A 10,857-nucleotide genomic window follows, 5' to 3' on the forward strand; every position below is an offset into this window, starting at 1 on the left:
ATAGAAAAAAAAAAAAAAAGGGTTAAAAGGGGGATTTAATCGAAGTGTTTGAGTGTGTTAAGGAAATTGAGTGCTAATACATCAACTTTTTTCGTACTTAATGGTGAGAAACTCAAGACTAGAGGAAACAAATTTTTGCAGTTTGAGAGTCATTATTTTTGTTATTTATTTTAACAGGGTAATTGGCCTTTGGAATAGGTTGCTTTCAGATACAATGGACGCAGGTAATTAAAGTGAAGGCTTGTCAAATACTCAATGATAAAAGCTGGTTGCGAGCGTTATCTATTTTAAAGTTCTTTATTTCTGCCCCCCCCCCCCTCACGTATTTAACAAACACGAGGAATGTTGGAGAAAAAAAAAATTTATTCAAGAAAAATACATACATACATTAAACGTGTTTGGACACGATAGAATTAATTCTACAAAACATCTATATTAAAATAAAATACATCTTAAAAACATCAACAGTGTTTGGTCTCGAGATGTGAGCATAGCCTAGTATAATATAATAAAAAGTGCAAAATATTCTGGAATAATCACAGGACATTTTTACTTCTTATTTTGTGTATTCTAATAAACAACCCTGAATTTTTCTGTGACTAACTGCTATCATTAAAACACCAAATTTCAGCTATAATAAAACTTTTTAAACTACCGAGATTCTCGATGCCATTCTGGACTTTGTATTATTTAAAGTCTAAACTATTTCACTAAATTTATCAGTAAAACGTATTTCAATTTATTTATTTTTTCTCTTACATTTTATTTTTGACTGCTTATATACTGATTATTTATTACAAATTACATAAATTAGTTTAAAAAACTTCAGTTCATAATAAAAATACAACCATAAACCATTTATAGCCAAGACTACATACAGTATATAATTTAAGAAATAAAGATACTTCTTAAAAAGTTCAAGTGAAGTTCAGATTCAAGTAAAGGGTGTCTACCACTCAGAATCTAATCTTTCAATCTTTTCAATATAAACGAGTGTTCATAAAAACAACAATTTTTCAGGTGTCCATAACCTGATCCAAAGTTTTAGAGCATTTTTTTTTTAACTAGTTCACTACAAACCATTAAAATATTCTGTAGTAAACAGTTCATTACCAATTCTAGATGTTTTCAGATGCTTATGGAATCTTTCTGAGGCTAGCTACCAAGATATTATTTACATAAGGAGTTTTCTTCGCACTAATATTTCAGCACAATGGTAACCAGAGTAGCAATAGATATCAATAGCCATTGATGAACCAGAGAAGACGTGGCACCATTACCAACCTGTCTTCTAGCATGGTTCTTTCCACCAGTTACATGGATCTTCCAGCCCAAGTTTCTATGAGTGAAGCACTAGAAGAATACCAGTTAAACATTAAATATAGATATTGGAGACAGATTTTTTTTTTACATTAATTGTGTGTAGACAAGCTAAGAAAATGAAATCTTCATCAGTACACATAGTACTGGTACAACAGTATCTTAAGAATTATTTCAAAATTGAACCTGGAATTCAATGTTATCAGCATGGTCCTTGTATTGCAAGTATGGGGTTCATTTTCTACATAAAATTACATAAGGGACCCCCTCCCCTGTAGCAGTTAGTAGAATTAATTGCAGTACTAACAGCATTGGTTTCACTTCTGTTATTGTGTTAGATCCTACAAGTAAAGTCATAAATGCATAAGTACCATGGTGCATGAACCAACAAAAAACTGTAGACACACGGGTTAAGTATTTTGAAATAGTAAGCAAACATTAAAATATCACCTATAAATTAATGTTATTTGCCACTGCAAGTTCTCACTTCTCATAAACTAATTATTTTTATTATTTGAAATCAACATTTAAATTTTAAAATTAAATGTGAATCCGATTCAATCACTCCTTGTCCCAGAGGTAGTTTTGGAGAGTTCCATATAAACACACACACACACACACACACACACACACTTCATATTTAATTAGATTGTTAATAACTTCTAAAAAATATGCCAAAGATTTTACCATTAGAATTTTACCCTAGGTAGGGGTTAGCAGTTGGCTCTAAAAATACTGTACCCAAAGTCTTGACAACTTCCAGTATTAAAACTTGTATTAAGTGTGTGGGATCAATTACATAAATCAGGTTTATCCTAAAATGGTGTACCTAACCTACAAGTGTGAAAGATATGGATAAATCACTAAGAGAATATAAAGTTAATTATGACTAGGTTTCAAAAAAGAAAGGAAGGAAAATAATTAAGAGCAATTCAGTAAAAATGATTGGAGAAAAAGAAACGAGCAGAAAAATACCTGGTAATACACTAAATCAGGAGTATCATCATCAGGCAGCCAAACAAACTTTCCTGGCTTGCCATCTTTACATTTCAGTTCTAGAGTTTGTTTATAGTCTTCAAATGTTTCTGATGTGGCTGACATATCAATAGTTTTATGCTTCCATTCACATAATCTTCCAACTATAAACAAGTTTCAAAAATTAGAAAATCAATAAAAAACCTACATGATATACAGTAACACTACATTAAATTTAAGTACAATTTTGTTATCAAAGTAATGTGCTAATTTTAGAGATAAATACATAGAATACTTTTATTTAAAAATCAACCCATAGGGGTTATTTGACATTCTCTCAGAATTTTTCAAATATCTTAGGTTTACAATTTTGTCATTGTATTTAAAATAACTTTCAATTTTTTTTAAAACCCAGATTAGGCTGAAATGCTGAAAAGTAAATGTGTAAAATGTTGTGTATCACTAAAATGCAAGAAGTGTAAGAATTAAAAATACCACTTTCATCTTGTTAAATAAACAGTAAATACAGTGAAATATGTAATGAAAAACAAATCAAATTAATACCTTTTATCTTTTTAAAAAAATGAAGTCAGTGTTAAGAAAGAGGGTTAACAGTAATCTTACCTCCTATAGGTTTTAAAGTTCCCTTCTCAGTTTCCACTCCTGCATAGATTTTATGTTCCTGAATGATAGAGAGATTTGTAAACACATTGAAAAAAGAGAGAAAGGAAAAACCTATTCTAAAATTTGATCTCTCACCTCCAATATGGTAAAGTACAGGCTGGTATAAGAGTCACAAAATTTCATACAATATGAAAGAAAATGAAAGTATTACTTATGTACAGTTATTACCATTTGAAGAAAAAAGAGAGAGAGAGAATAAGCACTGGAATGGAGCAGTTTTTTCTTAAAATATTTGAATATAATTATTCACATCTGTAGTTTAAGTTTCAATGTCCAAGAATAGGTATGTTAAACAACTACACACGCAAACATAAAACACAAGAATAATATATAGAGCTGAAGACGTACAGCTGAACCAAGTTTGTCCAAGAATTGGCCTCCACCTCCTTCAGCATTGTTGGTAATGTATAATGGATGGTATTCTGCAGTGTTGGTGGGGTCAGAGCCACCTTCCACAATAAATGTGTAGTTCTTACCCCGCTCAACAGTAATCTCTGGTATTAGAAGATCATTAATCCACCAGGCAATACCCCATGATTGATGACCTGAGAGGAAGTAATTTTATATGAATTAAAACATAAGATAAAGAGCATTTCTGGCAAATACACCATTTGTTAATTTTCTTTATTCTTAAATTAAACTATATATACAGACCTGTAATTGGTGTGTAACCTTTGTCTCCTCCTGTTGGTCCAATACGAGCTTCAAAAGTGGAAACACCGGAAATCTTTTGGGGAGGCCAGACTTTCACTTTATCACTTTTTTCACTCATTCCTCCCAAGAGTGAACTACATTTAGAAGCAGGTGTGCGTCCAAAATCAATGCGAATGGTATCTGCAATTATTCATATCAGTTGACTATTACAATAGCTACAATTCAACATCTGTACTTTATTCAAAATGTAATGACAAACACAGATGTAAGTACAAGAAACATATCTGAAACAAACCTTTTACATAGACAGGATATGAAAAGTATAAAACTTTTTGGCTAGAACAAGTGCAAAAAAATGTTCCAGTATTATACAAATCTACACAAGAAATGTCTTCCCTATATCTTTAATATTCTGCAGAATGGAGAGTATGTGCATCTTAATTTAACATCTTTCAAACACCTCACAAATAAGAAAGTCATTAAAACATCTGATAGGTATTTTTGTGGCAAATATCAAATGGGCAAAAAGAATATGATTAATGGTGGAATGTTCCCCTTTGCCTTTTCTAATAAATTTGTTATGAAAAAGAATACTTGAACCAACGTTTTGTGTAGAAGTGTGTGTGGAAAGCTGCCTCATTCTGGCTATTTAGTGGACCGATGGCAGCCACAACGGTGATTTCTCCTGCCTCTGGGATTGACTGGTCTTGAGTATCACCTAATGAAGTCCGAAGAATAAAACATTTGGAAAAGTTAGAGTACTATAACCATTAAGAAGTTACAAAATAAGTGAAGTATTTATAGTAGTAGGACAATTAAATAGGCAAAGTTAACAGTTAATTACTAGCATTAATAGGCTTTTGGAGGGTGATCAGCATTTATTTATCCTAGCACCAATTGTACACATGTTCATAATGACCCTGTACATACTCACTCTGTAGCCATCTCATGGTTGAAGATTTACTTTCTAGTTTAATCTCCAAAAGTTAAGATATTTAACTATTTCACATATTTCTTGACCCGAGCTATGGTAAACTGAAATTGTAAACACAAACAGAAGAAAACAGTCACAGCTACCAAGGAAGGGTAAGTTTTTTGAATGCCTACAAGATCTTTGTTAATAACATTTTAACTCCAGTTTTATTACTACAAATAAAGATGTAGAAATTCAGATTGACAGAATCACTCCTACACTTGTATGTTAATGTTAAAGACAATTTAATATTGGATTTATGTTCATAAAAATAAACAAATGATATTCAGATTGTTTTACAAGAAAAAGCAGTGAAAATGTGAAAGGTACTACAAGTTAAATATTTATCAAAGAAATACTACAATTTGTCTAAGAATCATGGAAAAATCTAAGTTTTTAATCCTTATACTAAAATCTATGTAATTTAATTTTACCATTTTTTCTTATAAAAGAAATAAAGTCTGAGCTTACCAGTATAAAGTGGTCTTTTATAGGTCACTTTCAAAATTCCATTCACCTTTTCCCAGGAAACAAGTTGAGAATTTTCCTTTCCACCAAGTTTCACATCAAGACAGACACCACTTCCCTTAGAACACTAACATAAGTAAACAAAATACAAGTTCAATAAAACTAGAAAGTGAAAGGCATTTGTTTAGTTTCATCAATATGGCAAGAAATCAACCAACCATTCTCTAAATATCTTAGTTAAGTGTTATCATTTGATGACATCTCATTAGATTAATAAATACGAAAAAAAAACAAACGACTATTTTATTTTCAAGATGGTAGCTGGGCACATGGGAAAAAATTAAGTTGGAGAAATATTAGTGCACTACTATTATCTTTAGGATGATTTGAAGATTAATCAATACCATCATAATTTTAGTTGGACATTACTGGTTTTATTTATTTATTTATTCTGTACCATTACCCAGTAATCGTGGTCCTAGGGGATTTGGTTCAATCGTATTTAAAAACCATCAACAAAAAATTAAATAAGCAACAATTGTTTTTGTAAATTATGTAAAAGTGACATGAAATTAACGTTTTACAAGTATTTTTCAGCCAAAAACTAAGTTATACAATTTATAGTAGCAATAGCAAAAAGTATTTTTCTGTTGTTGTGTTATACCAGGTTATATAATAAACGACAGATAATTCAGAAAAAAAATCTTAAAAATAACAAGACAATTTTTAACCCTTAAACATATGCTCAAGTGCTTTTGAATAAATGTTTTTTGCTATAATTAATATTCTCAGAGTAAGAATAACAACTTGGATAAGATGTAGTGCAATTGACACTTTTATTTTCACACTTAATTTCTTAGAATTAGAAAGATGGCAAGGTTCTCGATGGACTAAAAGTGAAACTGAATATATAGAATTTTTTTTAAAGGTTTTATTAACCCACAAGTTCTCCAGCTCTTTAGAAGTCCAATTATCAGGTGGAGTTGCAACACTAATCCATTGTGATCCATATAGACAAATGAAGCAGTCTAAAACTGCCAAAGTAGGGATTGAAGATCATTTAAAATTTATACAATTAGTATCACTTTATGCTGCAATAAAATGTACACAAACAAGTATTTTGTTTTGGATACTTCCAACAATTCTATAAATAACCAGTGATCCCTACTTTCCATTTAAATCCCCTCCCCTCAAACTAATGCAGTGAAAATATTGGGATCACTGTATACTGCAATCATTAGAATCTAACTACTTGTCCCTCACCTGAGCTTTACTGGTAAGCAAGTAGTCCACTGCTCTGGCCAAAGAGTTTTCACCATCATAGAAAACTAATGTAATATCAGCTCCAATCATTTTTGCTTTATTATCATCTCCACTCCTTCCAAAGCCCATGTATTCATTCTCCTCTGTTTATAGAAACAAAATTCATACTAAACTTAGTAATCAATTATTAAAGATTAAACAAGACTAATCTTAGCTAAATTCATATGAATATTTATAAAACTAGTAATTTCAATAGGTATAATTATGTATTGGGGCAAAGGTAAAAACTATCACAAAACATTTTTTTTGTTACACATATCAAGTAACAAGACTCTTGTAGTCTTAACAGTGAATCATCTATACACGACCTGGGTAAAGTTCCCAATGATCTAACGTTCATGAAAAAAAAAAAAGACCTTCTAAAACAGTGAATATATCAAATATTTCAGCACTAAGAACAAACTTCTGTAATTAGTCAGGATTTAGGAACCTAACATTTAAACAAAGAACAATTGAAAACAAAGCTTTAAATCAAGCATTATTAAAGCTAGACTTTCATTTATCTGTGGATATTTCATAATCTTGTTAACAATAATGGGTTTCTCCTATCAAACTGTTCCATTTAAAAAGAGAATACAAGTTATTTTATGGTGTATGGTATAGTACCATTCTTATTTTCTTCTTCCTCTTATAGACAAAAAATGATAATCATGTGATCTAATTTGTGCTTTTAATTTATTGTTTAAGCATGGTCAAGCTTTTTTTTTTCTCTCCCTTTAATTACATAGGTTTTGGTTTCCTTAATTATTTGGATCAATGTTTCTAAGAGTTAAGCTCACTCTTTTGTTCATTTCCATAATTACATTTCTTGGGATGGATTTTGCACATACTTTTACACTTTGCATTTTGAGTAGCTTTATGCAGTTATCACAAAACTATAACAGCTGTGTGGCAACATTAATAGTTGTTTGAGGCTTATTAGGACCTTTATTAAAGCAAGATTTTGTAGCATTTATTTTTAAAATTAACATCAAATATTTCAAGACTTTTACTTGCCTAGTTTTCCTTCAAGTTGTATGTAAATATCTTCTCCCTCTATCTTCCAACTTACTTGCATTTTTCCAGGAAAAATTTCTTCACAATTATGAAACTGGAAGTTCTGAAAGATAACAAAAGGAAGACTGAAAAAAGTTTTTTTTTTTTTTTTTTTTTTTTATAAACAGAAAAAATAAAAAACTTGAATAAAGCTTAGAAAAGGTGCATACAATAAAATATTACAAGTCTTAAAAGAAAAATTCTGAATTAGCCTTCCAGCTTACCAAAGTTTTAAGAGCTTGTAAGTCAGCAGGTATATTAAGTTTCTCATGGTCTGGTATATTCACATGTCCAAAGTTCTCTTCAAATGAAATACAGTACAATCCAAACCATTCGATATCAAATACAGTTATGTCACCAGGCAAGCGCAACGTAACATTTTTACCCTGGTACCCACTGAGTTTTTTTAAACTAGATGAAAAAAAATAATAAGATTAGAATATTGTTACCTCAATAACTAAAGCAATATTTATTATGGAAACATTGTTTCACTTCAGATTAACAAAAAACAAATATTATCATGTTACAAATTAATGATTTATGACCATGCATTTCTATCAAGTTTGCTGTGCAAGACTGGGTAAGTTAATTTTCAAATTTTTTTAATTCCAATCAATGTAGTTAGCTTATTTGTGATTGGAAGTTTTTTCATTTTTTGTTTTGTTTTTAAACAATAATATTTTGGCATTACATGTAGTGACTGCAAATTCAGTTATAAAATAAAATAATTGACAAAAGAAATGACCATAAATATTAGCCACATTAAACATTTTCTGCCTAAAACTTCATCACTAAAGTAGTACTGATACAGAAAGTAAAAGATAATTTGTCAAATGTTTTGAGTTTACATGATTGTTTTTTGTAGCTAAAATGGCACCCTTATTTTCTGGTTCATTTAACAAGCAACTAATAAATTAAGGAAATTGTAAATTTTACAGTCACTTTTGAATGAATTGTGTTTTTAGAAGTTCAAATAGTTTAATGATGTTTTGCTAAAGACTAAACTAAGTACTACTTGCTTTGACTTGTAATATCATTAATAATTTGATATTCCAGATGTTTGACCAAGAAATAAGTAATTTAGGTCAAATGGTCAAGTTATCCATACAATTGTGTCAAAGACTTCATATAATGAGACCTAGACTTTCCAGGATCAAATTCTTTCAGGAGATAGCACAAGATCCACACACTTCCACCTCCAGCATTTTAAAGATATTTTAAAAATAAAGTATCAAGCAAAAGTAATTATTAGTGTTTAATTACCTTCCATTTTCATCTGGTACCTTAGTTCCCTTTGGATTAGGCTGTCCTTTTCCCACCAAAAAGAAGGCATCTAATACACAATACATGAATAATAATAATAATAATAATAATAAAACAAACCTTATTTTAGTAAAAAATCTCTTCAAACAAAAATAAATGTTTAAATTTATTTCAGGTACACATTAAAAAATGTTTTAAGCTGTAAGTAATCTTGAAAAAACAACCAGGATAGACTTAGGATTTACATGATTTCATTAATATAAACAGTGAAAATAAGAGTATGTTACAACTGTTTATCTGCAAACGTTTACTCTTATCAACTTTACACACGGTATTTCAAAACTATGGTTCTTTAATTAAAATTTATTTAATTCCAGTTTGGAAATCTTTGATGAACAAGGTAGTTTGAAATCAAAACTACAACAAATCAAAATACAACTCAATTAAGCTTGATTTTAAACTCCTGGATGATATAGGTTGCAAGACAAAGTGAATATTCTATCCTTATGTAACAAGAGAGCTATAACCAATTCATATTACCCCAAATTTAAAACAAACTAGAATTAAGTTACCTGGAGCAGCTCCATCATAATATAGATTAGGGACAAAAATAGTCTTCACATCCTTGATTACAACAGTGCCAGAGTGAGTTCCATGACCAAATTGGGGAATAGCTCCAACAGGATATTCTTTAGGAGGTTGAAATCCATTTGGAATCATTACATGCCCGAAGTCAACCTGTAAATATAGTTGCTCTAAAATAATGTATCTTTAAAGTCTAATAGTGGAAGAAAGTATTTTGAAAAATTTAACTCAAAGTGAAATAAAATTAGCTATTTTAGCTAAGGTGAAAGAATTCTAGTAGCAAGAATATTATAGTAGCAGTGTTTGTAATATTATAAGTAGAGCAAAGTTTATAAGAACATAATTACAAGATTTCAAAAAAAACTCCATACCATAAAAAAAATATTACTTTAGTGTAGTCTTACCTAGTCTGTGATTATTGAAAATAAGTTAAGTCTGAGGATTCTAATATGCTTTTAATAGTACTTGTCAAGACCTTCATGAATGTATTTTAGATGAAAGAATTCCACAATGAAAAGTATTTAAAATAGTCCAGACAATTACAAGTCACCTCCTAGTTACTGGGCAATTCGTAGTCTCAACAGTCAAAAATAAGAAACCTACCAAAGTGTGTTTAATCAGAAATAAGAACTAAATACATTAAGATCCACAGGAAAGTAAGGAGCTTATCAGATGGAAGTTATCACAGGGTTTAAAAAAAAAAGTGTGTCAAAGGAGGTTTTTTCGATATATAAGCTTTTGTACAATAGAACCTCTTAGCATTATGTAACTGTTACCTCTCCGTTTGTTAATTAACTTTCCGTAACTTCGTTCCCGGTATTGTTGAAGTTAACGTTCGTTCGTTACAGTGTTGTTTTAGCGCGAGTATTGAGATTAAGTGTATCGCAGAGTTATATTCGGAAAGAATAAATCAGTTTTATTAAAAAAGGACTTGTGTCGCTTAAGTTTCGTCAACTGGTTTATTCTTTCCGAATACAACTTTACCGATACACTCAACTTCAACAATCGCGCTAAACAACACTGTATCAACGAACGTCAATAATACTTCTGACTGCAGTTCAATTACTCACTATCTACCCAGACACGTTACATTCCCCTCTTATATATATCCGCCTACTCAACACAAATTACCTTCGCGTCACGTTTTCCCCTCTTATATATACCAGCCTACCCTACTAGTAAATACTAGACCATTCGCCAAAGTACATGATAATTCTAGAAACGTTGCGTCACTGTAGCCATGTGACTCGCTGACGCAACACTGCCCCTCCTTAATATTGTTCGTCCCGAACAATAACCACATATAATAAACCAATAACAATTAACAATAACTTAATTAACTGTACTGAATTACAAACACAAAATTACAATTCGACAAAGTCTTAATTTTACGGGACGTATCTTCTTCCGTACTGGTCTCCGTCTTGTTGGCTTCTGTTTCATGTGGGGTTCATCTACTTCATCAGTAAATGTCCCATCATCGGTAACAGTCACATCAGTGGTAGTAACTTCACCAAGAGCTTCACCATTTTCCTTCCCAAACCTGAGTAGAGTTTCTTCTTCGATGGTGGCTTCTT

The 10,857-nt window shown here is 30.7% G+C and overlaps 1 protein-coding gene across 1 annotated transcript; it reads right to left on the reverse strand.

Annotated features, from left to right (window-relative positions):
• Positions 1-358: 358 nt before the first annotated feature.
• Positions 359-10,073, reverse strand: LOC106465286 (protein Skeletor, isoforms B/C-like). Its single transcript, XM_013925491.2, has 13 exons — positions 10,057-10,073; positions 9,268-9,433; positions 8,696-8,765; positions 7,657-7,843; positions 7,394-7,496; positions 6,338-6,480; positions 5,078-5,201; positions 4,238-4,351; positions 3,634-3,813; positions 3,328-3,524; positions 2,920-2,977; positions 2,296-2,459; positions 359-1,353 (listed from the first exon to the last, which is right to left on the reverse strand). The coding sequence occupies exons 2-13, from the start codon at positions 9,413-9,415 to the stop codon at positions 1,198-1,200; spliced, it is 1,644 nt and encodes a 547-aa protein (XP_013780945.1). The 5' UTR covers positions 9,416-9,433; positions 10,057-10,073; the 3' UTR covers positions 359-1,197.
• Between the last annotated feature and the right edge of the window lie 784 nt (positions 10,074-10,857).

The sequence above is a fragment of the Limulus polyphemus genome, unplaced genomic scaffold (genome assembly GCF_000517525.1).
Source record: "Limulus polyphemus unplaced genomic scaffold, Limulus_polyphemus-2.1.2 Scaffold1895, whole genome shotgun sequence".
NCBI classification, from domain to species: Eukaryota; Metazoa; Arthropoda; class Merostomata; order Xiphosura; family Limulidae; genus Limulus; species Limulus polyphemus.

Coding starts and splice junctions, on each gene's coding strand:
- LOC106465286 (XM_013925491.2), bottom strand. CDS start 9,415: ATGATTCCAAATGGATTTCAACCTCCTAAAGAATATCCTGTTGGAGCT. Junction 8,766..9,267: donor TTATGATGGAGCTGCTCCAG/GTAACTTAATTC, acceptor ATTGTGTATTAG/ATGCCTTCTTTTTGGTGGGA. Junction 2,460..2,919: donor AACTTTAAAACCTATAGGAG/GTAAGATTACTG, acceptor ACTTGTTTATAG/TTGGAAGATTATGTGAATGG.